At 38.2% G+C, this 26,509-nt stretch overlaps 1 protein-coding gene across 5 annotated transcripts in view; it reads left to right on the top strand.

Moving 5' to 3' along the window:
- The window catches only part of PPP1R9A (protein phosphatase 1 regulatory subunit 9A), a 168,512-nt gene that overhangs the window by 105,486 nt on the left and 36,517 nt on the right, over positions 1-26,509 (top strand). For all 5 annotated transcript variants that reach the window (XM_090142782.1, XM_090142786.1, XM_090142785.1 and 2 more), the window contains 4 exons: positions 1,374-1,506; positions 2,011-2,131; positions 6,845-6,949; positions 21,355-21,490. In XM_090142782.1, the coding sequence (XP_089998908.1) occupies positions 1,374-1,506; positions 2,011-2,131; positions 6,845-6,949; positions 21,355-21,490 (495 nt within the window). The remainder of the gene's footprint in view (positions 1-1,373; positions 1,507-2,010; positions 2,132-6,844; positions 6,950-21,354; positions 21,491-26,509) is intronic.

Genomic DNA, 26,509 nt, shown 5'->3' with positions numbered 1-26,509 from the left:
TGCAGTCATTATTAGTGGAAGACACTCAAAAGAAATCTTCAAAGTTGTTTTCATGTTAACCATGATGTTTACCTCTATTTTTCTGGACGGCAATCTGAGATGATTCTTACTAGCTATCCATACACACTTAATCTGCATTGATAGTAACAGATGAAACAGCATTGTTCTTGAAATGGGTAGAAAGTTCATATCGAAAGTCCATGCTGCCGGAGGGAAGCAGCAGCAGGGCAGCAGGGATGCAGCTGAGGCTTGGCCTGGCTGCGGGCAGCGGGTGCCTCTCAGCGCCAGTGAGGTCAGTAAGGCCTGGGAGGTGCTGTCAAGGTGCGGTGTTACAGTACTTTCTGTAAAGAAGGAAGAGGAGATAGAGAACATTTTCTTCCTTCTTTTTTTTTTTTTTTTTTTTTGCATAACTTGATACAGACTAAAGTTCAGTACAATTATTGACGCTAAAAGTGAGGTTTCTCTCATGACTGCCATCACTGGGCAGATACGTGAATGAGGTTGGCAAACTCTGACATCTGAAGTACGAATATAAGCTTTCTCTAGTTTAATATCCCTTCGGCCAGTTTAGGTCAGCTGTCTTGATTCTGTCCCTTCCAAGCAACCTGTGCTCCTCAGCCCTCTCACTGGCAGGGCAGTACGAGATGCTGAAAAACTGAAATGTCCTTGACTCTGCAGCAACTAAAACATCGATGCGTTATCGACACTGTTTTTCTCTTAAAGCCAAAAAATAGACAAACTCTATTAAGAAAATCAACTATGTCCCAGCTGAAACCAGGGCAGTGTTAAATTACTGCATCAGAGCTGAACTAGAACTCTGAACATGCTTTGTTTTGTTTTAAAAATACCCAGGACGGTGTACTTTGTTCTCCTAAAAGTTAGTATGTATTATGGAGCATGGTGTGTAGTGGTACACATAGGTGTGTAAAAATAGATGGAGAAGTCTTCATGTCTAGCTTTGGTTAGATGAATGCAAACTGGAACTTTTTTTAGAAATAATAACTGAAATAGAGATTGTAGACATATTTCAGTATATTTTGCTTTTTCGTGTCTGTGAATCATTAGTGATGAAGCATTCTTAATAAACTGAATTATGTGTTTTAAATATTGAGATGGAAAGGCCAACTTATTCAAGATTACCTTCTGCATTTATAACCATGAACAACACAAAAAATCATTTATACTCAGAATTGACCTTTGCAACCTTCCTTGCACTCTGTGTAAAAGTAGCACGAATTTAAATGCCTGACATTTGAATGAACAGGAGAAATTTGCCTTTACAATGCTTTCCAGACTCTGCAACATCACAGAAGAAAAGCTATTTTCCTAAGTTGGTGCTCTTTCTGAGGTAGGCTTTTGATCTGTTTCCACAGGTTTTCAATACATACTCCAATGAAGACTATGACAGGAGAAATGATGAAGTTGACCCAGTGGCTGCATCAGCTGAATATGAACTCGAGAAGCGTGTGGAAAAGCTGGAGCTTTTCCCAGTTGAACTAGAAAAAGGTATGTAGTCTGTGCGCCCCTTCCAGTTCATATGAAATCGATCTACAAGTCTGAGGTAGTCCACATGCTTACATAGCCAATCTCTTGAGTTTCCTTGAATCCCTAATAATCACCTTGGCTTTTTGGATTTCAGTAACTATTCAGTGAGAAATTAAAAGAACAGTTGAGAAACATGCAGTTCCTTATTTTCCTACAATAATTGTTTTGTGTCACTCCACTAACACATGATTTTATGATTTTATGCAGTGGTTTATGTGATATTTTCATTCTTCCCTGGAAAAATAAAAATCTTTGATTATTGTTCTAAGTTCCTCAAGGGGGCAAAGGTAATATTTTTGTGCATAACTAATGCAGTCAAATAACAAGATTTTTAAAAAGAATCAAAAGGAATTAGCACTGTTTACATGGCAAATCAAGAGAAAACAAAGCATAGATGTTTACCTACCAAATAACTGTATAAAATCAAACTTAATGAGTTTTTGCTTTCACTTTTCTTTTTCACAGATGAAGATGGACTTGGCATTAGCATTATTGGAATGGGAGTTGGAGCAGATGCAGGCCTTGAAAAACTGGGAATATTTGTCAAAACAGTAACAGAAGGTGGGGCAGCAGAAAGAGATGGCAGGTAAAGTAGACTCAGTATTTGGAAACTCTCCCAGTGTTAATTATCATGAATTATGATTTCCACAGGAAGGAACTGTTAGCTAAATGTATATCATGATAACGGAAAGCAGTAAAATCCTGAGGCTATTGGTAAGGTTCAAATACCTGAGGTGGTATAAGAAAATACACTATTCTGGTGCAAGAGTTAAACTGTTAAAGAATAGATTTGCAAAGGATGCCTGTTTGTGGCTACCTGAAAACTGATGTGCTATGGCATGAGTAAAGCTGGAGATTCCACATTGTACATCACTGCTGAAGATAGTTTTGAATGATTTTGAGCTTTCACATGCTTTCTTGGCTTCAAACCAACTTTAATCAATTAGTGCTTATGAAAAACATTTCTGCTCAACATATGATTAGGAAAAGAGTTCAGTGTTTCTGAGCTATTAACTTATTAAATACACCTCCTTGTAAGCTTACTAGCACATAGTGTCACTTTGTATTTCTAAATATGTGTAATCTTCAAAATTCGGTTTTTACCCTTACAGGACCAAAACTACATTACTCGATTGAAGTGGGAATCAGCAACATAAATCTTTCCATTAAATAAATGGGTTAGGGTTTACAGTGCTCATGTAAAACCTGACTGCTTCTAAAATTGCCTATTTGGTATGTGCAATTCAAATAATTCCTTTTGAACATATGACGGCTGCTCCAGAAGTACTGCTTCCTGTTTTATTATACTGACTCAGAACAGCAGAAGCAGATGTTGATGGTATGGCGGTCAAGGTTGAACCTTCCCACCAGTATTCCATTACGTTTTGTTGCCACATGAAAGATGGCAGCAAAGGGACAGTCTAACAGAATGGTATCTGACATGGAAATGTGTATGAAGCAATGGTGAGGAATTGAATTCAGCCTTAATGATGAATGCCTTGTCCTCCTGTGCAGACTTTGGAAGTAATGTGTACTACTCATACTGCATACTTAAAAATACCAGGTTTCTGCTGTAGAAACACTATACAGATTAAATCAGCACACTCTACCTGTCAGTTTACAGAGTTTAATAACATTGCTCTGAAACCGTTCAAGTATAACCTCTTCCAGTCTGGGCTTTCAGTATCTCTACAAATTTTGGCAATAAGACCCCAGCTTGAAGGCCAAGTACTGATTTATCCCAGGCTTAAAAAGTTATGAAGGGAAGTAAAGATGCTGACATCTCCGGATGTCATGAATTCATTCATTACTTAAAATTTAAGTGAATGTTTATTCTGAAAAATATGCTTGAGCTCAACCAAAAGGCATTAAGCTCACTACTGGCATTCTGTGTGACATTCTCTGGTTGAAAATCAGAGTAGCTCACACCTGGTCTCTGATAATATGTATTTTCTGTTCCTCTCATTATTCACATGTCTTGAGTGGGCTCCAGAAGTTAATGTTCAATTACAAGTCTCTTCTTTCTTTTCCCTAGATGGCATCTGAGAGGAGCTTGTCATCTGAGAAAAAAAATGATATGTTTCTTTGGCTATTCTACTATTTGTGTTGGTTTCCAACTGTATGAATGTTCAGTCAGCTGAGAAATAGCCCTCTCATTTTCTCTTTGAGAGCCTGACTGATCATTCACTTGAGAAAGGGATACGTAATCCTCTCAGTCAGGAGCAGCCAGTTCTGTAATAAAGTGCACCAACTGTAAAAGGTCCTGTTAACTTCATCCTTTTGAAAAGCCTAGTTAATCATTAACACTGATAGCAAATCAAAATCTCTGAACAGAAAATAAAATTGTTTTTCAGCAGTTGGATCAGGTATTCTGAATAACTTTTCAGCAACCTTGAAGCAGGCTCTCTGAAGTTCTAATTTTAAGCATTACAATATCTGTAGGATAATGCCTATCATTTATTGAAAGACCTATCAAGTCATGGAATAAAATACTTGAAGACACAGAATCTGTACAAAAGTATATCGCAGTGTTTGAGCACCACTGGATTGATTCAAGTTGATGTAAACAGGTAGCATTCAGCTGTCATATTGAAAGGCATTGTGTAGAAGTATTTAACCAAGGTCAGTGCTTTGATAGAAATCCAAATGAAAGCACGCTAATAAGTAATAAGAGATTATTAATAGTGTGTAAAATATAAAATCAATCATTGGACTAAATAAGAAAAATAAAATTCTTGGCCAATGTGATAGCTTTTTTTTTTTCAAATGATGATGGCGATGAGTCATTTTAAAGTATTTTGAGAACATCAAGAACAACTGTTTTGAAACATTACACAGTTACTAACATGAAAAATACTCTGAACTTTGCCTCTGCATAGGTTATATTTTTCACTTCATCACACAGAGCAATAATTATGCTAGTATTTATTTGACTTCCTTTGGTTCCACTTCATAGAACTGCTGCTTCACATAGGTAGAGTTTTAAGTCACAGCCATTAGAAAATAATTGTCAGAAGAATTACCAATTTAGTTAATGATGAAAGCAGTTAAACCTTTATAATCTAGGCTTTGCCAACATGAGTCTAATTCTTCTTTCATGTTGGAAATTAGATTTGAGGGACAGGAAGCCTAGAGCTCCAGGTGGAGGGGGCTGCGGAGGGAATTTCTAATCAAAAAGGGAAGGCTGCCCAGAGAACAGTGCTCTGAGGACATTTTGGTCCATAGAGCGGCTGGGCTTGTCTGGCACTGACCATGTGCAGAGGATTAGGGCCAAGGTATGGATTGGAGAAGTCCAGAGCTGTAGGGGGAGCGGGGCTGGAGAGTGTTTTAGTCTGGGCAGCACTGAATGTACACGGCAACAGACAGGAAACTTCTTGAATTACATGTAATTATACAGTTAGATAATAATTGTGTTAATTGTATGTGGTGTGATATATATGCATGTTTAGGTATAATTAAAATTTGTCTATATCTTGAAAGAGAGATTTTGAAGGCAATGGTCATAAAAATAAAAGCTGGAATTGAATGTAGGAGCTGAACAGACAAGGAGATACAAAACACCCAAAGAACAAATGGAATCAGACTCAATTGCAGTTCATTAACAAAACTGCAAACAACAGTTCTCTAAAATGATATTTCATCACTTGAAATGCTATGTATCTGTATGAACAATACTAGTGCACTACGTCATAAAGTATGTGAAGCATGGGAGCTGAACTACCTTTACAAAGGAATCTGTTCCTCTTCCCTTTAGTTTTCAGGCAAGAGTGTGACAATTTTCTCCTCACTGAGCACCAACTTCTTAAATTTTCTTTCTTGGAGCACCTGCAAGCTATCTGACTGCAACTCATTATGCTAAATTACGAGAAAAATATTAATTTTTATATAGTATCCAAATACAATAGATATGAATATGATACATGTTCATATTATTATATATTATATTGTATTTATTAAATATAATATATTATATTGTATTTATTAAATACAATACATGGTTAAATCAGAATTCTGAGATCAAGATGCTTGCTGTGATTCTAAGCTAGGAGTTTGCAAGCTGTTTCAAAGATCGTTTTTTCAAGATTTCATATGTACAGAAAGGAGAGATCCTGCCCAGAGCACACTGGCATTCTGTGATGTGAAGCCTCCAAAGCATAGATCTCTTAATTCTTACCTCATCAGCAGAGTCAGAAGAACTGGAGTTACTGTTAGAACACATGTAGAGCTGCAAAGCATTGTCTCAGATTTGACAGTGAAATTAGTTTCTCAAGTCAGGATACTTAAGTCTCTTTCAAAGGCTCTGCTGTGAAAGTTTGTCTTTGAAAAGAAATCAAAGATTTTTTCAAAGCTGTTTCTTGATTCCTGTATAAACTGTCTTGTTTAGATGGTAACGTCTGTGTAAATAATTAAAAATTGCTCGTTTTGATTACCTCTGGATGTGAGGTTTTGCTCTTGTATTGTAATTATTTTTTAAATGAGACAAGCTTGTGTATCACTAGAGGACAGTTTAACCTATCAATCCTCCTTCTAAATGTTTTAATGTAGAGAATTCTTATGCCAGCTCTAGGGACTTCATACCAGTGCTCATTTCAGATAAAAGCAGCATTTTTTTAATTCCTCCTAACTTTTCTGCATCAAACAATGTATCAGCTATAAACCAGTATTTGAAAGAGATAGTCCTTGTTAAAATAGTCCAAGGCCTTATTGTATTGTGCCCTGTGATTGGTCTTACATTGGGAATTCATCTTTTTGGAGCAAGATAGATGAAATATTTTAAGAGAGTAGGTCACAATGATATCTGATGCACACGCTCTTTTCCCTACAGACGAGCAGGTTGTTTTAGTTAAACATCACAGTTTTTTCCATTAGTGTGAAATACCAAAGCTATGTCTTATGCTGTTTTCCAAGATTGGCTTCGGAAAGAATGATAGAATGAATAGACAGTTCAAGTTTCTCATTTAATTTAAGTCATACGACAAAGGCAGGAATTTGTATTGCTGTATTTATACAAAAGGAAAACATCGGATGATTGAAGCTGTAATGGTAACTTTGAATCTGGATTTATGAGATATGCAAACAGTTTTTCATTGCTTCCTTGCTAATGTTTCCTATTATTTGCCAGTATTTCAGATGGTACAGTCCCAATTCAGGAAGAAAGTCTTTTGAATTGTGTGATTATTTACCTCAATCATGTTATGATTGAGTTTTTGTTCAAAATCAAGCTAAAATCTCTAAGTTTAGTTGAAAATACTCCAAGAACTCCTTAACTTATTTATATATTTGTATTTTTTCCTGAAAGGATCCAAGTGAATGACCAAATTGTGGAAGTTGATGGCATCAGTCTGGTTGGCGTTACACAAAATTTTGCTGCAACTGTTCTTAGAAACACTAAAGGGAAGGTCAGGTGAGTATTGTAGAAGCAAAAAAAAAAAGGTGATTGAGTGTTTAAGGTTACCGGACTTCCCTCACAGGAGAATCAGTCTATTTAGGTAGAAGCAGAAATTTTTTGTGTCTTTGTCCCTTCTCTGCTGTCTGTGGCACTGCCCCAGGGCCAAAGAGTAAGGCAGTGAGCACACCACTGCTCCCAGGTGCAAGCATGGCAGGGAGAGGGTGGTATGGGGGGCAGCAATCCTGAGAGCTGCTGGTGTGGGGAGAGTAACAGCCCTGTATTGGCTCATTGTGTTGCCCCAGTCTCTGCACCATCTCTGAGTTTCTATCTCTGTGCTCCTATGCTGTGGTTAACTGAAAAGCATCACTGCAAGTATCTGTAAAATGCTTAACAACCAAGAAAATGAATGTAAATACAAGACCATAAAATGTTTGTAAATGTGTAAGAATGTTTCCTGAGAAATGAATTGTCAAGCCGTTTAAAAACATATTCTGTTACATAGATTTTCTGTTTAATAGCTTGTTAATTTCAGCAAACAATAATTGTGCAAAATAATTCCAGAAAAATCTTTGGCATTTTTAGCAGCCTTTCTAAAGCCACTCTTTGGTTCTCTCTTCAAATCCTCTCTGATGAATACAGCTGAATTCTTCTGAGTTCAGGCCTCACTTTTGAATCATGACTGAAGTACTGGTTGCAATAGATGCAGCTCCCACAGCCAGTGGTGTTCTATGCTGCTGTGCAGGTTTCCACAGAAATTCCATGGCTGTTCGTTTACAACATTAAGGAATAATACTGAAATCTAAATTCTGTAAAGAATTGTGGAGGTGGTTGATCAAGTTTTTGCCAGAAGGAAGTTATTTGGGAAAAAAAAAATTCAAAACTGTAGTGTAATTGTAGGCAAGTATATTTTTGTGTAACATTTACAGTTGTAGCTACATCAGTTTTATTTCTGCAAAGACAGAACACATGCTGTGAGTTTACCTACTGACTTGAATACAAAAATGAGTATCGACTTTATTAGGTTTCTGCAGAGTTGGGACTTCTGAACATAAAATTCTTATGACAGAAAATAATGTATTCCCATGTTTCAGTGCACAGAACAAATGTTACTGTATTTTGTGTTTGATGTTTCAATTCAAAAAAAAAAAAAAAAGAAAAAGGAAAGTTCTGACCTAATCAACTTAGTCTGTGTAATTGTTATTGAATAAGTTACAGAACAGAATACTTTCCTTTATGGAAAAATAATGGATTTGGAGAAAAGAAGAAATGTAAAATGATTTTCATACAGAATGCTCCCAGAATCTTCTCATGGGATATTAATTACAGTCAAACTGGTTGCGGTCTAGGCCCCTTTGTTATAAAATACCAGACACTAAAAAGTGTTTCTCCATTGTTGTTGAGCTCCCATTGTAAAGCTCACTAGTTATCCTGTGCTCAGGGATCACTGGCTTCTGACAGGTCTCATTTATCAAGGAGAGATGTGTGAGTTTCTGCATCTTTCCTTGTGAGTAAGCTTCAGATATTGAGCTTTCACAGGAAAAATGTCTGTATGTATTGATATCACAACTAGATTTAAAAACACTCTTAAAAGCAAAAAGATTTTATAGATTATAATACAAAATATATCTGAAATAAGAGCAATACTTAGACTATTAAATATTATTAAATAAAATAGAAGTCAGAAGGATCTGTATGCATGCTGACATTCTGTATGGTTAGCAGTCTTTTACTAATTTACATATAATTAGGAAAAGAAACGAATTTGATGCAATTTCCTCTGGTTTTGTTTCATTTAAAATTTCACGGGGAAAGAAAAAAAAAAAAGATTGTTCTGTTTTACACAAGCTGGTTGAGAAGAATGTGCTTCTTTTTTCCTGGTTTACTATAAACTGGAAGTGAGGCTGGTGATACTGCTGAGTATTCTGTGGCATCAGCATCCTTCCCACGTTCTGCTCAGGTACTGAGTGGCCATGCTCTACGGTGCTCTGCTGACACTGGAGGACTCTGGTGGGTTTTAGCTACTCAAAATTAGAAATATTTCCAGTCAGCTTTCCTTTTGGGAGATAGAGAATGCAGGATGGTTTGATGGTCTTGTCTTTACTATAGGTTTAAACATTTGCTTGTTAAGTAAGCTAGAACTGATACTAGTGAATTTAGATATGACCAAAAATTATGTATTTATATCTTGCCTTGTATCATCTTCTGTATGATACAAGGGCTCTGCCTGCTGTGTGTTTTGTGGAGAGAATGGTTGTTTCCTGTCAAATCCTCATTCCCAGGTACACCTGTGGAAGAGATGAGATGGAAAAATCATCTATCTCCACTGTCTGTGAACCAGAACCTTGGGAGCAGCATAAGAGAGTCTTTTGGGCAGAATCCCTCACATACCCCCAGCCCTTAGCTCCTGCCTGTCTGAAGTGTGAAGGGCAGTGCTACTGACCTTTACATGTAGTCGTTGTGTTAGTAGCTGCCATTAATGATCCATGTCACCAGGGGAGGCAGGAGTAGTGGAAAAGGTTGTTTGCTGAGCTATCTTTGGAAAAGAAGAGAGCAGTAACCTGCTGTATAAATACCTGCTACCTTTCCTTCTGCAGATGTCCCATCTGAACTACAAGTGTGCAGGCAATGTGCAGTCAGACACCCTAATTCACACAGCTTAATTCAAAACAAGGCAACTTCCTGGATCTGTCCTTCACAGGAGAAATCACACACATACTTGTGTGCTATTTAACAATGTCAGAGTGATGGGTTTTACAGAATTGCTTTAATAAGCATAGTTATCTTAGTGATTATTGCATGAACTGCATATATCTTTCTTCTGCCTGGTATCCTGTACACAGAGAGATACAGTGCATTTCACTGGCATCACCTCCTGTGTTACCCCACAGTATTACTTATATGCAGTCATGTTACCCTGATTCTAAGCAGAATGCATGCTAGTTTTGGTAGGAAAGTTTATTATATGTAATCAGTTGCAAGGACATTCATGAGAAGAATGACAATAAAGCTAGATTTTAATATTTCACAATCAATACCTCTTCAGGAAGCTTGCATAATACCAATACTTAGTGATTTGTTTTTCTCCTTTGATCCTTCAGAACATTTTCAACGATCCTGACAGTGGAAGTCATTGACCTAGAATAGATTTTGCAATGTTTCTGCCAGAAAAATTTATCCAAACTGTCTGTAGCTGACATAGTAAGGAATCTGTGAAAATGGAGACATGACTTTTACCTTTTGAACTGTTCTCGTTGAGGGGGATGGGGAAAATGAGCAAACACAAGCATCTATTATTATCTTATCCACTGTTCGGAGTACTGAACTATTTGGAAGGATTGTCATTCCACAACAGAAGACCATTGATCCTACTAATTTGGCTTCTCCAGTAACAGTTAATTCCTCGATTCTTTCTTACGATGTTTTAAAGGAAGATAATCAGCATCCACCAGATGGACTCTGGTAACCCATGAAATGAAGAAAGGAGAGAGTTCTTCTGTAATCCCAGCTGGCAATCAGCTTCTGTGTTTAGGGCTGAGAATTAGTATCCCCGTGACTCTAATCTGGCAAATGCAACTATGAATGCTATTTTAATTCATGTAAATATCACGTCTTCTTTATAATTTTGATTAACTATTTGGTTTACTAATATCTTAGGGTATTTCAGAGTTTTGTTATATAAAAGAGAGATTTTCTTTCGAAATTTGTGTTCTTTCTAATTCTGTTGAGTGTCGCCCCTGCTCTGAGATTAATGAAGCAGTCAGAGGGCAGCAGCAGACTAATATCACTAACAGTTCTGTGCATCTTCTGACCCATTTAGGATCTAATCCTTCAACCTAGGTTAGCTAGTGGTGCCTAATATAATACAATATAAAGAGGCATCTTGACAGTGGTAATCCTATCCTGCCATGGTGATTCTCCAGCTTATTTTAGGTCCTAGCTTTCTTGTTCCTCATGGACTGTGGTGATCAGTAGCAGGTCTAAAGTTCTTCATAGTTGCTTCTGAGGTCTTGAGTGTGTTTGCTCTTCCCCCATTTTTAATCATAATGCAAGGGTGCTGGGGACCCTGATGGCATTATCAAAGAAAGTTCACATGGAAAGTCATGGGCTTCCAGGAAGGCTTTTTCTTAAACACAGTGCCACAAGAAAGAAAACCTAGTTTTTTAAGAGAGAAAACCATCTTTTTTACCATAAGTACCTAGCACCAGTCCTTCCTAGGACAAATGTGGAAGCTTTCAGTGGTGTCCAGAAAATAAAGGAACGGTTAGTGATTGGGTGTGACTTCACTTTGCAGCCTCACAAGATGCAAAATTTCATGCCATCCAGCTGTGGGAAGCACAAGGTCAGAAGAAGAGAGGGTGAGATGCTAGGAAATCTTACTGGATTGATAAGAAGAAAAGAGTATGATTCAACTGAAAATCCCAGTTCTTCATATACTGCTTGCATGCTTTTATTACTATTGCTTTCTCCTGAAACATTTCTTTTAGCCAAATTCACTGTTATATTGGAGAGGAAGTTTTTAAATTCTGTGAACCTCCTTCCGTATCCTTCCTTCTGAATGAAACTAAGCATCCTCTCAGCCTCCAAACTGTTGCTAGGCATTGAGCAGATGCTCTCATGGTGCTTTCTTATTCAGCTCTTGAGTTTTTGGGGAACCCTGCATGCAGTACCTGTACAAAAGCTGTCACTTTTCTCTTGATTGGCACCACCTTGAAATTAATTATATTAATTCTAACCTACCAGCGTATTTACCAAATTCTGCTTCATTAAACTCCTCTGAATTGCCTCAAAGTCTTCCAATATTAATAAAGAAACTAAATAATTAGTTAGCAAATTTTGCCACCTTGCTGTTTAATTAATCTTCTCAATTGGTGAAGAAGAGTTTCCAACAATAGCAGTGTAGCTGTCAAACCCGGAGGCTTTCTACAGTTAGCAATTCTCTATTCTCATACAGAATCGTTTATTATCATTTTGTGTTTCTTCCTATCTGGACAATTTTAATTCAAAGCAGGATTTTGTTGCAACTCATATTCCCAGTTTATCACCTAATTTCTTTATCTCTTTCTGTAGTACAAATGCAATCTGAAATGCAAGAATGGAGTTTTTACTTTTTTACATAGCTCTTATAAAAGGAGCAGTTAAATGAGAAAGTTGAAATATTCGCATTTTAATCGATAACAATTTGAGAAATCATTTATTCTTTCTTCAGCAAATTCCTCCCTCCATGTTGAGCTGATTTCTTTCTGGAAAATATACTGTCTCGAAAAAGAGTAATTTGCATGCCTGCTGTTAGTTTTGTTTAACATCACAACATCTGGAAAGGTAATTTAAATACTCGTGTCTTTGCAAGCAATCAGACAGTATAGAGGACAAATGAAGTCAACAGCAGGATCTAGCCAACAGCAATATACCCCTCTGGGGAATTATATTTGCTCATGGTAAAAGTGAGCAGCATTGCTTTATTTCTGCGAATCCTTCCCGTACATAATCATCTTCTCTTCTTCCAGCATGCCTCCCTGCAGATTTTCACTTGTTCTTTTTAAATTTTTCTGCCTGTCCTCTTGCCCTGTGAAACAACTGTGTCCTTTAAACATTTGCTGGCATTGTCCATCCTACATACAAATCCATGTAGTGGAAGAGACCGGAGAAATTTCTCTTTCTTCCTAGTCTTGGGCAATGAGGCAGGAACCAAAAGCAGAATCTGCTACCTCTGTATCAGATACAGAGGGCTGGACTATATTGTCTTTTTTCCTGGCTGAAAGTGTTTTTGTTCTTCCTTTTCCTGCCAGTATCTGTTTCCTTTAATCCAAACCTGGAACCAAAAAGGGAGAAAGAGAATGAAAGAAAAGTCCTCTGCTCTGCAATTCTATCATGCTGGGACTTTATAAATGGTTGCTTACGAAGCCGTTTGTGCTTACTGCATGCTCTGATTCTTGGGCGGATTGATAAGTCTATGATAAACCTGAATCAGGGACTCAGTAGAAACTTCAATTGTGGTGCCTTGGATCTAAACAGTGTAAATTTCTCCCATTTGTTCCAGTATGGCAACGCAAAAATTACATAATATGACCTATTTTCTTACTCCTGGTCCTTGCAAAGAGCTATCAGCACTGGCAGTCATTCTACAAGACTACCAGACATAGCATGCTGCATTTAACATGAGAAATTACTCAAAGCACTGTGAACTCTTAGCACTGATGAGGTAAGCCTGGCTGTACTGCAGTGCAGTTCGTATTCCTTTGCTGCGCCTGTTCTAGCAGGTGCAGTGTGCCTGGGGCTGCCCCTGGGCACTGAAGCCAGCTGGCCTTGGAGCTGTCTTTGCTCATGCTGTTCAATGCTCTTACCTTGCAGAGCAGGGCATCTGTGTCCAAATTGCCTGCTGGAAGCAGCAAGCTCATAGCCTTTGCTGACTCCTCATCTGTGGCTGAGTACTGTCGGTATAGTACTTGTTAACTTGGGCCAAATGGTTCCAGAGACTGTCTCGTCAGTTTAACTGTGCAGATGATCAATTACTAGCGCTTAAGAGGATTTCCTGGCACTATGTATTTTACTGGCATTAAGATCGCCCCCGTGCCCAAAGAGCTAGCTAATTTGAATTTGATGGCAAGTAATTTTGTGAAATATTAGCACATTCGGATAGGAAATGATATGTTTAACCATAAAATTTATAAATAAACCATGCAGAAGTTTTTATTTTGCTAGGCACTCACAGCATTGTTTTAAAATACATTTAACATGAATTAGTAAGATTCAGTAGGGCTGGATTTCATATGGAGTGAGTTTTCTTTTGCTTTTCTGAAAAGAAGAGTAGCTTGACAGGTTTTGAATCGCTTTATCCTCAAGTCAGCTTAATCTAAACAAAAACTCCTAACTCTGCAACTGAAATGCCACCATAAATGTTTATTTAGCTAATTTATTTAATCTTTCTAAGTGAAATTTGCTGTGGAAGTTCCTACCAAGCTTTGGTGCATCTTGGTTTTTGTGATACAACATTGTGACAGCTGGGCAGAAATAGCCAACACTCATCCTTGCAGGATAACTCAGCATGCCACAATACAGTGCTGTAGGAGCTATCCCTGAACTGTGCTGTGAGTGTGCTCAGCATGGCTAGAATCTGGGTCATGTAATTACCTAGACTGAGGACGTGGTCAGAACTCAGCAGCTTACTTCTTGTCCATATGCATTGCCTTCTTGGATTTGCTTCCCATAGATGCCAACACCAGTGAGAATGAGGGAAGGCAGATCTCAACTCAATGCAGTTAGGTTGTAAAACATTCCCATATAGCACTGGCACCTTTAGAACAGAGGCAGCGTGTGTGCTTCTCTTATATTCAGGAATGTTAAAACATAGATTTGTAAATACTTTTCTTTGAGGAGGCCGTTCCCATAAGGATTCAGTGGTGCTACGGAGAATGCTGATCATCATGTATTCAAGAAAACTTCTAAGCAAGTATTGTATTGGGAAACTGTCATGCTGACTGGAGGAGATGGAAGAGGTTCTCTCCCTGATCGTGCTCTGTGCAGAGCAGAATAAGAACCACAGCTTGGGAAAGTGCCAGAATGTTGAATCCACTGGCTAATTTTAAAGTGGTTTTGAGTAAAGATAATGTGTCAGTGAGGCCCTGACCTAGAATTGATTTCTGTGGGAATAATTAATCTAAGTGCATTAACACTGGTGCATGGGTTTTCTACATGACTTTGTAATTGTCTGGCTCTGATATCCCTTTAGTGTTGATAGCAGTATAGCTCATCAGGGGCTCATATCCAAGGTGCTGTGGAGAGGCTGCTTAGGCTTTTCTGGGCCTTTGGCAGTTACTTTGCTGAAGCTGCTGAAGAATATCTTAACCATGTCACAGGGCTCTGGGGGCTACAGCAGACAACAGATTTTCTTCTCAACCATGCCAGCCGGATGGGACTGGATGCAGGTCAAGCCCAGGTTGTGCAACTGATGCTGCAGGGAAGATATTGGCTTTTAAACCAATAGACAAAGTGGAGCAAGATTGTGTTTGCCATCAGGCTCTATAATGTAGTCAGAAGGGAAAATGACTCAGCTCTTGCTTTGAAATGAGTGACATGTTTAGAAGTTATGGCTAGACACTTAAAGGGGACTCACACTGCTCCAGCATCTGCTAGGATGGCAGCTTGGTTGAGTGCTGGTAATCCAGGAGAGTTTTGGAGTAAACAAAAAACAACTTGACACAAATGTTCAGTGAGACAGTTAAGGGACGCAGTGTGCTAAATCTGTTACTCAAACTAGGGAAGAACTGCTCAGTTCTTCATTGAAGTTTGATGGCAGCTTTGACAAGCGTTAGCCACGCATGCTAATCCCATGGGTTAATGCTCTGAAGGGTAAATGCACCCAAGAGACAAGAAGGGGTTCTTCAGGTATGTCAGCAGCAAAACAGGGAAAACAGGGAAACTGTGGATGCAGAAAAGTTGGGAGATAAATTAGTGTCTGCTTTGTCTCAATTTTTCCAAAGACTGGCTCTGTGGGTGAGGGGATGGCAGTAGATTTTGAGTTGGCTTTAACGAGGCTTTTGGTATGATCTCATCTAGTGTCATTGTAACTGGTTGAATAGGTTGGGACTAGTTGGTGTCTTTAAGGTGAGCGGAAAATCGACTGGACCTCTGATTCCAAAGGGTTATGATCAGTTTTTTCTTATGTGACCTTAGGTAACTTCATTCAGTCATTGCGTCTTTCATCCACTGGTGGTGATTACTTCCTCATGTTGTGTTGGATGCTAATCTCCAGGCAGAGTTGTTTGCTTGTTTGTTCCCATTTTGAGTCACCACAATCACTAATCTCCAGGCAAACCTTATTTACTTCCTTGTTTACCATTCACCCTCGTTTCCCCTTTGTTACAGCTAATGGCTTCAGAAATCAATATATGCATGCTTGTTTTTGATTGGGGTGAGGAGGTGAGTGGTGGCACAGGTGGACATAAAACAGAAAGACCGTTAGGAAATTTGCAGGTGAGATGGAGCTGAAGAGAGTGGTTAAGAGGCAGAAAGCCAGCACTGTTGTGCAGAGGTGCCCGTGGAATTCTTCCATCCTTAGAGAGTTTAAAAACTATCCTATGCTGAAGACCATAGGATAATAGAATACTCATAGAACTATAGAATGGCTTGGTTGGTAGGGACCTTAGAGACCTCCAGCCCCATGTGGTGGGTAGGGCTGCCACCCACCAGCTCAGGCTGCCTGAGTCCCATTCAACCTGGCCTTGAACACATCCAGGAATGGGGCATCTACAGCTTCACTGGGCAGCCTTTGCCAGTGTCTCACCACCTTCCAAGTAATGAACTTCTTCCTAACATCCAGCCTGGATTTCCCCTCTTTTAATTTAAAGCAATTTTTCCTTGTCCTATCACTATCAGACCATGTAAAAAGTCAGTCCCCCGTCCTGCTTATAATCTCCCTTCAAGTACTGGAAAGTTGCAGTGAAGTCTCCCCAGAGCCTTCTCTTCTCCAGGCAAAAGAAGTCCAGCTCCCTCAAGCTTTTTCCATTGAAGAGGTACTCCAGTCCTCTGATCATCGTTGTGGCCCTCCTCTGGACCCACTGAAACAAATCTATACCTTGTGCTGGGGGCCTCAGGGCTGGACACAGTACTGCAGATAGGTCCTTACAAGGGCAGAGTACAGGGGAACAGTCACCTCCCTTTCCCTGCTGGCCACCTTTCTTATGGCGCAGCCCAGGATATCGTTGGCCTTCAGAACACAAGTGCATACTGCTGGCTCAGGTCCAGCTTTCGTCCATCAGAACCTGCAGATCCATTTAAGGCAGATCCATTTAAGGCAGGACTGCTCTTTCTGAGTTCTCCCAGCCTGTATTCATATCTGGGATTGCCCCAATCCAAGTGCAGCACATTCTACTTGGACTGTTTGAAACTCATTGGGTTCACATGGGCTCTCTTCTCAAGCCTGACCAGCTTCCTCTTGATGGCATCCCTTCCTTGCACTTGTCAGAGCCAACTCTGCTTTAGGATGGGGGATTCAGATCAAACTAAGCTATACAGTAGTTCAGAGAGTCTGTATGACTCTTAGGTTTCAGATCCTTTTATTTGAGGAAGTGTAGTGGCACCTCACAGTTAGTGAATTTCTTATGTCTGGTCCATGACCCCTGCATCTCATACTGCCATTTTTTTCTTGTTTATGAAAAAGCATCGAGTTCGAGCTTGCTCTACTGTAACTAAATAAAACTGCCTTCTTACAGAGTTCATAACACTTGTAGCACTTTGGATTAATTATATGGTTATTATCCTAATGGAACCAGCCAGAGAAAGTAATTAAAGACATCTTGAAATAAGTGGGATAAATGGTAGCAGAAGCGTTGTGCTTTAAAGCTCAGAGGGAAACCATTTTTAAAACCTCTCTTAAAAAAAATCTGTTAAAATTCCCCAAATGCAGTGAAATAAACTATACATTTTTTGTTGACCAAATGATATTTTAGTAAAGATTAGAAGATAAAATGGCAATGTGAATCCTATTGTAGTAAAAACTCTGTTCTTTATTTCTAAGAAAATCTTTTCTAAACTTTTCTTACTTCTTATTTTTTGTTGTATTTAAGGAATCAAAGCTAAATTATTTTAACTGGGCACTTAAGGCTCAAAGTCTTTTTAGAAAAAATGGTCATTGAGAATCAGTCACTAAAAATCCATGCTGTGGAGCATCAGTTTTGTGTCACAGAATTCATGCCTCGTCCCCTGTTTTTCTAGTACCAAAGTGCATTTCAAAATCAAAATGTTATTTAATTAAATTAATTCTTACAATAATGTTTCTGTACCACATTTGGTTTTATATATATATATATTCACATATGTATGCTTATGTATTTTGTTACTTCAAGAAGTGCAAGTCTGCAGATCCTCGTTTAATAAAAGCTGGAAATATGCAGAAATCCATTTACAGTGTGCTTTAAGATCATTAAATGCTGACTGGATTGCAGGAGATGTAGGTGTTGCCAATTTCAGTAGAATGCTTTTCTTAACCACCAGCAGCTTAATTTTCAGTTTCTCCAGATGTTATATTCTTTTATACTTCCTTACATCCGTGATAGGTTCAAGTAGTAATTATGTTCCTAGCTCTGTCCCTGTTTATTTTAACACCGTAACCACAGAGAATAATATTTCACAGCTGGTAATTCAGCTAGATCCTGTGCAGCTGTGAATATCAAGGTCAGCTCAAGCCTTCTTCTCAGTGCTGTTCTCTCCTTCTCTCTTCCAGTTTTATGGACATCAGGAATAGTCAGTAGTGCCCTGAGATTTAGTACAGTTGTGCTTATAGTACAGCTTTGCAGATTGGCCTGGTTTTATTTTGCTTTTCTAGCTTTGATAATTAAGGGAAATATTGCCATGATGAGTTTAAAGGTTTCCAAACCCTCATTTGTCTCATATCCAGAAACATAACCAGCTTCTTAAGGATATTATTGCTGATAGAATTTATAGGTCTTTGTTGTAATACTTGTGGCCCTTGAGACTAATTAATCAAGACTGAAATGCATGTGCTTAATTTTTGTGAGGCAGAGTGATGGGAAATACATAATTAGCCATTTCACTGAAGTGTGCAGATGATGGTTCAGTGACTAATTTTGTGGTCACTGAATCACAACCTTATGTCTCTTTCTCATATTTAAACACTTCAGATTATGATAGTTCTTATATCCAAAGTCTTTCTAGGCTTAAAGATCTATTCATGCTTAGCATTTTAATAACGGCCTCTTTTATGGTTTTCTAAGAGAGAAATATTCTTTCTTTCACTTACAAATTTATAATGTATGAAGTACTTCAGTTATAGGTTAAACATAATTATTATATATAGTTTGATATTCTTAAGGTCGTGGAATGCAGTGTAGCAAAAGGTTTGATTTTGTATGTAAAATTTGCAATTATTTGCCATGTCATGTTCCATTGTACAAGTTTGCAATTCTGACATCAATCATAGATTTAATGCTTCTAAATGTTTACTTTCAGACACTTTGGAAATCTTTCACCTTAAAGCAGTAAATTATAGGAAAAGAAAAGATTACTTGCATATTTATTTTTTTTGAAAGCATTTGTTCTGTGCTTTGTCATTGCTTTGAAGCATTTATTCATGTATCATCAATAGCCTCAGGTATCATCTAAAAACTTCACTTTGACGCGTGATAAAAGTCTTGAAAATTACATCACTAAAATGAGAATGGCTGTTGGATGAGAAAAAAATTAGTAACTTGAAACGTTTTTGTTTCCTATGTAAACATCCATGTCTGTATGAAAGTATTAATGCAGCGCAGCCATAGAATCATAGAATGGCCTGGATTGAAAAGGACCACAATGATCATCGAGTTTCACCCCCCCTGCTGTGTGCAGGGTCTCCAACCACCAGACCAGGCTGCCCAGAGCCACATCCAGCCTGACCTTGAATGCCTCCAGGGATGGGGCATCCACAGCCTCCTTGGGCAACCTGTTCCAGTTCATCAAATCACCCTCTGAGTGAAAAACTTACTTCCTCCTAAGTCCACAGTGCCTCTGCAGTCCACAGTGTCAAAAACATTTCCACATTTCCTAATGTGGAAATGGGAATTCTTCTGCTGGAAAATATAAAAACTTCCTTTTCAAGTATAAAAACTCCAAAATCTTTATGTGTTAATCCCAAATAGTCAGGAGTTATCGTACTTCAGATTGATTATACATTGTCTGTCCTGGGTATTCAGCGTAGAAATTAATTTGTTTGAAGTCGAAGAGATAAATGCACAGCAAACATGGGTTGAATCCTTTTTTACTTCATGTAGCAATATTGAAAGTTCGTTGTTCCTCCCATGTGAGACTGAAAATACGGCTGTTTTAGTCTCTGTAATACTTGGCTATGAAATTAAAATTCAGGGGAATAGGATCTGACTATGAGTCAGTGTGCAAAACAGATGAAGGGGCCACGAAGAAACATCCTTTTCCTTTCAGCCCCAGGTCTTTATCATTGCTGTCATATTTTGTAATTGTAGCATATGAGTGCCAGACTGTGATCGGCTTTGATTAAGATTAAAATGGTGGTGTTACTTGCTTTAAAGCTTTTTCCTATTTTCTGCTCTATTTTCTATTGATGTTTTTAAACTAAGACTTTATTGCAAATTATTTTCAGAGAATTGTCTCATTATTCTGCATAGAGTCATTCATTCTCACCTTTATCCTTTTGGAAGTAATTACTGACTCACATATTTTGATGTTGAAATAATCTCCAAATTGTGTTCCTTTCTGTAGTGCCTGACTTCATAGAGTCTGAAAAAATATTTGCCGTAGGAAATGGGTTCAGATTCATCCACTCACAGAAACTTGACATTAATAGCGATAAACAGAACTAATCAAAATAATTCTCTTGCACAGGATATAATGCACACTTCTACCTCTCATCCCAATAATACATTAAATATGTCATTTTGAGCCAAATGTTGTGGAAACAGACAGTTTACCGTGCAGTGTGTCAATTGATTGTAACTTCTCTGCTCTGCATAATTCTTTTTTCATCTGTGATTGCCTAATTGTTTTTCTAGCCTGCTGAGAAAATACTCCTTGGCATCTTTAAATTTTGCGTTTGTTCAGTGGTTTACAGTGTTGGTAATGCATAATGAGTGTTTGTAATTAAAGCTACAGGTAGCAAAATATCTAACTATGGATATGATGTTGTGCTGAAAAATAGTGTTATAATCAAAGCCAATCCTGGATTTCAGTTGCAGAAAGCAAAATTGGAAAGCAGACGTGGAAATCTTAGCCAAGAAAGAGACGGTGCTGTTGTCTTTTGTTAAGCCAAAGAAGCACACTTCCAGTGTTCAGAGATAGCTAGCAGTGGAGGAAAAAAAAGCTCCCTAGCAACAGAAGTTTGTGAAATAAAAGATTTAAATGCAGTTTAAAGTTAGGGAAATGGTATCTGTCAGATTTTAAAATGTAGAAATCGATTCTCTGTCATAGCTGAAAGGCAAATCAAAGAGCTCAGAAATGTCTTCAGAGTGAAGATGGGAAAAAAAGTTTCTCCCGTGCACGCTCCTTTCACTGTGAGCTGTCAGAAGTTTGCACTGTTGGTGTGCATCATAGGCTTCTGAGAAATGTCTTGCTTTTTAAGGAAATGCAAGTGCTGATACATTTTTTATTAGTGGCCCTGCTATAGGTTTGTATCTGTGGAGTTCCAACTCTGCAGATCTTTTTTTGCTAAATTTGGATTGCAGGCTGTAGTCGTCACTGACACTTCTGTTTTTTTTCTTGCTGTCAATATGGCAATGCTGGGATCAGTCTTGCACACAGTGCCCTTCTGGCAAATGGAATCCGCAGAACATGTGTAAAACAGTTACAGCCATACAGTTTTGCAAAAAAAGGCCAGTCTCTATTCTAAACAGAGGTAAAAATAAAGAACTTTTGTAAAACAATAGGAGTGATCATTTCTTCAATGGTGTCTTGTCTAGGTTTGTAATTGGCCGAGAAAAACCAGGCCAAGTGAGCGAGGTTGCACAGCTGATTAGCCAAACTCTGGAACAGGAACGCCGCCAGAGAGAGCTCCTGGAGCAGCATTATGCACAGTACGATGCGGATGATGATGAGGTAACGTGCTTTCCAGTGTTTCAGTCTGCAGAGTTTTAATGCTCTGCTTTCTGTTTTCCTGGTTCCTGCTTTTTAAGCGTCACTCAGAGGTCAACTTTGCACATCTCCATTATCCCTGCCACTGATGTTTAGGTTTTGGTGATAAGTCCAATGTGAAGAACAAAGCTTTATAAAAAGGATTTAAGGTATTTATTTTGTTCCATAAAAATATATATAAATTTGGTTGATGTCTCTGTAAATTATTGCCCTTCTAAAGGCATCTGCTTAGTTTGAAATAAGGGAATAAAGCTGGTTTGCATGTTTTAAAACGTTCTTTTTCTGTGGACACTGGTAAAAGTCACCTTCCACTATTATTGGGAAGATTTAAACCTTATCTTTTTTCCTAGAAGAATTAATGATGTTCGTGATTCAGAACATTAACAAATGTTCTGAAAATTCCAAGTAAGACTCCTCCTTCTTTTTTTATCTATATGAACAGCTCTCCCACAGGATAAAGGATTACTCTTCCTTGTCAGAAGCATTTATTGATGTTCACGATTGGTGCTTGATGTCCCAATGCAAGGTTCTGAATCTATGAACTTTATTCAGTAAATTTTCCATATTTTTTCAGTTCTCTTAAAATTCCTAGCATGCCTGAATTCCAGGTTACTTAGAAAGACTGATGAGAGATCTTTCTCAGAGACTACTGTTTCACCCCTAAATTAGCTGCTATGTTACATTAAGGTAAAGGCAGTTGCTGTAGCAAACCACTTTCATGTTGCCTGGGCATACAACCTTCTTTTCACATTCTCTTCAACAATATTATTTGAAATTCCAGACTCCATGTATTAGTGAGTTTTTGCCCAGGCCAACATTTTTTTTGTTTGTTTGTTTGGTGAAGGAGAATATCATAGAATATTTTGAGCTGGAAGGGACCCATATGGATCATAGAGTTCAACTCCTGGCTCTACACAGGACCGCCCTAAATCATCATAGAATGGCTTGGCTTGGAAGTGACTCCATGGATCATCAAGTTCCAAAGATAGAGAAGAGACAGGGAATCTATGTGATGCATTTAGTTCAGATTAATTCTCTTTCAGGTCCTGAGTCTAGGCTTCTAAATAGAGAAATAGGAGAAAAGTACTTTGAAGTAAAATAAGGATACCTTTATTTTGAAACACACTGTTAGTCTAGCAATTAGCATCAGAAGTCTCCCAGCAAACTTGGTAAAAATTGTCTAGTGTCCTTCAGTCACTTCAATTTTCACTGATATTAAAAATAGAATATTTGAATATGTATTAGATTGAATCCTATCACAGGTGCATATTTAACTCATATGAATAGAAATTATATCTATTTGGAATGCACATTTGTGTGTGGCTGTGTGAGACCATAAAGGCTAGAAAATCCATATCCTCTCTCTTTTCTCCTCAACATATAAACATGCAAGTATTTTGACTGCTGTTTATTCTTGGTCTAAAATTCAAGTTGCTGAATGATTTCTTGAAGGACAGCTATCCTCATCTCAGAAATAAAGAAGAGACAACTCTCTCTAGCTTTTGGAACAAGAAACTTTTTATCACAGCTCTGTACTGAGGATGGTGGCCATGTCTGTGACCATGAGATGTACATTTTGGCCGTTAGCTTATGCAGTGCAAAAGGGACTTTCATGCATTATGTGAGGGAAAAAGGAGGAAGAAAGGAAAAGGCATCTACTAGTGGAGATCCAGAGTGTCATCAGAGATCTCTTTTGGAAGGAGAAGTAATTAGGCTTCTGAACAAATGTAGAAGTGCATCAGTTCTCAAAAACAGCCTTGGGATCACTGAAGGTTATACCCATTTCCTCCATGACTGTATGGGTGAGAAGTGGTAAGCCTTATTCTTAGAATAGACAGATATAGTAACTAAAGTATGCAGTGAAGCATGTTTGCATTCTGAACAGTATTATTAAGAAACCTGAAGCAGTCCTGAGTATGTTTCGTTTTTTTCACCTGACTGTGCCTTCCAGGTAAACTCACATAACTTGCACCCGAGCAATTACCACAGTGGGATCTGTGGTACTGTAATGCACATTAGCCACAGTTCAAAGACATTTTTTGGTCACTACAAGCACTTCTCCATTTGCTATCAAATATGAGTATTGGTACTTGAACTCACCTTACTCTGTTCGGTCAAATGTGTCTGTATCCATACTCCACTACCAGCTTTGTGTTCTTTGGCTCTGGAAAGCATGCCATCCCATGGGCAAGAATATCTCAGCTTACACGGTCTGAATGAATATGCATCCACGAATGTACCAAAAAAACCTACCATTTCAAGTCCATTTGCTCACAGTACTTGTGATTCTGACTGTGTGAAGCTCAGGAGTATTAGAATTTCCAGTGTAAGGAGTGTCTTGCTGGTATGAGACAGAATTATACAAGAGTTGTTCAGCCTCAGAGCTATCAAACCATCCTATTCATTTTTATACAGTATTTAAAATGAGGTGGCAGGAATTCCAGCTGCACTGCCAAATAAATAAACAAGAAAATTATCATTATTCAACCCTCCACTGAGGCTGTCAAATTCTGAGCCTACTTTACCACAAAGACAGCAATGTCTTATCAGATTTCCTGAGCAGGAAATCAGCAATCTGAATCTGAATCCTAGAGATGCTGCATGTAACTATGCTTGATAAAGCTATGAGCTGATGAAATCACAGGCAGAGAGCATATTCCAGGCATGTTCAGGTCTGGGTATTTCATCTTGCTGGTTTACTAGCTGGTTGTCGTTTCTCTGTTTTGAACATCAGTAGTCTTTATGGTAGCCCCAACAGTGTATAATCATTCTAGAAGAATCAGAGCTCTTTAACATAGCAGCATTACTGAGAAAATTTTGACTTGTGTCAACCAGCATGGTTGTTGGATATCAGTCAGGTGCTGATTTAGAGAGATACTTGTTTGCCTGCCGTACCTTCTCATTCCTTCACCTTGCTGGAATGTTTCAAGTCAGTTATTTGTTGAAGACAATTCATGCTAATACACACTGTGTTTCCAAACTTTGATATAAAAGGAATGTGAAAGCTGAAGTGTCCTGCATACGCTTCAATATCTGCTGTTATTGGGCTACAGATTGTTGCAGCTTCTAAGATACTTTCAGATGCTGCTGCATCATTCACATCTTTGCATGGAAGTACAAGAACACTTGTACAGAAATGAAACTTGCCAAAAAAAAAAAAAAAAGGAAGAAAAAAAGATAGGATGTGCCCACAGTGGGATCCAGGCAAAGACAAGCAGGATAAATGTGTGACAGCTCACAATTTCTTCTTACTCCCACAAGGCAAGCAGAATCAGTAGTATCAGTAATTTCTGATACTGGTTAGGTGTGGCAGTGCTGGCAATACATACAGCAGGTGATGTTTCTTATAAGCCTGTGCTACCTCAAATAAATATGAGAAAATATGTTGTTTCAGGTGCTGTCTGTGTATAGCCTGCTGCAGAATTTACTCATCACCAGTTCCTCTGGCTTCCTAAAACCCCACATGCCTTTAATTTATTGTAACCTGTCAGAAAACAAGCTTGTAAAGCTTTGAAGGAGGCACTGTCTTTGTATTTCCTACCTAATATACTGAATTATCCTGAATCTGTATCCTTGGCTGAAACCTTTAGATTTTGCTATGTTGATACCATGTTCTCTGCACATTGTAGTCAAATTATGACATTTCTTAGAATTTTAATTTGAACGTGGTACCATCTTCATATTCAGCAGTGAAGGACAGATGTTAGATCAAGCAGATGACCCACTCCCCTGAAAGCTGCATATGGTAATGCAGGATATGAGATTATTAAGTGGTGCAAAATTCTCTTCTCTCTTTGTCCAAGTCAAGTGGTTGTATGCAAGTGAAGTCTTCATGTCTTTTAGTAACATAGATAGTTGTTTGAGTGTTTTTTTCATTTTTAATTCTTATTTATCAAGACATTCTGAGAGGAGAGCAACAGTAGGAACACTGAAGACAATCATGAGACACAAAAAGAAAAACAGAGCTTCAGTGTCTAAAATGCAAAGAATACATTGGTAAGACAAGATCTTTCAGGGAGTACAATTTTTCTGGCATCATTAATATGAATTAGTTCTATGAAGGCAATGATAGATACTATAGAATGCTTTTTCTTTGTTCCTTTCAAAGAATTGAGTTTAAACTACAGAAAAATCAAATGAAGAGGTGGATTTGAGTTATTTTTATAGTTCTTCAAGTGGTATTCTCTGATGGTGGGAGAGTTTCAGCACAAACAAAAGATTTAGCTTGATATAGCCTTTGTTACAGTGATTGGGAAAGGTCTGTCTGCATTTTCTTGGCTGGTGCTGCTGCTGCTTCTCTGTGCCGGTGAGGGTTCTGCCTGTTTCAAAAATTTACAGCGCAGTTAAACAATGTGAGTACTGCCTTCTCCCTTTTAAAATGGGAAATTGCAGTTCATGTTTATAAAGATAATTTCATGCTGCTTGCTGTGATACTGCATAGCAAAATTAAACAGCTAGCAGCAGAAGCTGTTCCTCTGGCTGGGGAAACCTTGAGGTCTGTGTACTACTAAAATGATAAATAGGCTTTTGCTCAGCTGTTTTGCATGAATGAATTCTGCTCACCTGTAAAGACTGAAGAGACTGAGATTTTGCTTCAGGAGCATGTAAGTTTTCATTGGCTGTTGTACAAAAAACATTATTATTGTCAACTAGGAAAGCAAAATGAATTGCTCAGAGCTTCAAGCAGTTACAATAACAGCTGTTACTTTAAAAAGCTTTGTTATTTTGCAATTAGGTGACCTTTGTCTGCGTCTAGCTGCTTCTTGTAAAACACTAAATTCCTTGTTCTAATTTACTGGCACAAGGTCTGAACATCTTTTGGTAGGTTCATGTGATATAAAAGTAGAGATAATTCATTCAGAGAAAGTATGTATTATGCAGTTTACAACATCTGTTTCTTTAAAGCATATGCCTGTTATTTGTGCTTTGTGTGATTATAAGATGGGGACATTTTCTTTTGAAGATGAGCAAAAGCCCCATTTA

Source organism: Phasianus colchicus, chromosome 6, assembly GCF_987193195.1.
Source record: "Phasianus colchicus chromosome 6, bPhaCol1.hap1.1, whole genome shotgun sequence".
Classification (NCBI taxonomy): Eukaryota; Metazoa; Chordata; class Aves; order Galliformes; family Phasianidae; genus Phasianus; species Phasianus colchicus.
The sequence above is the reverse complement of the archived record's forward strand: the minus strand, read 5'-3'. Positions and strand labels throughout refer to the sequence as shown.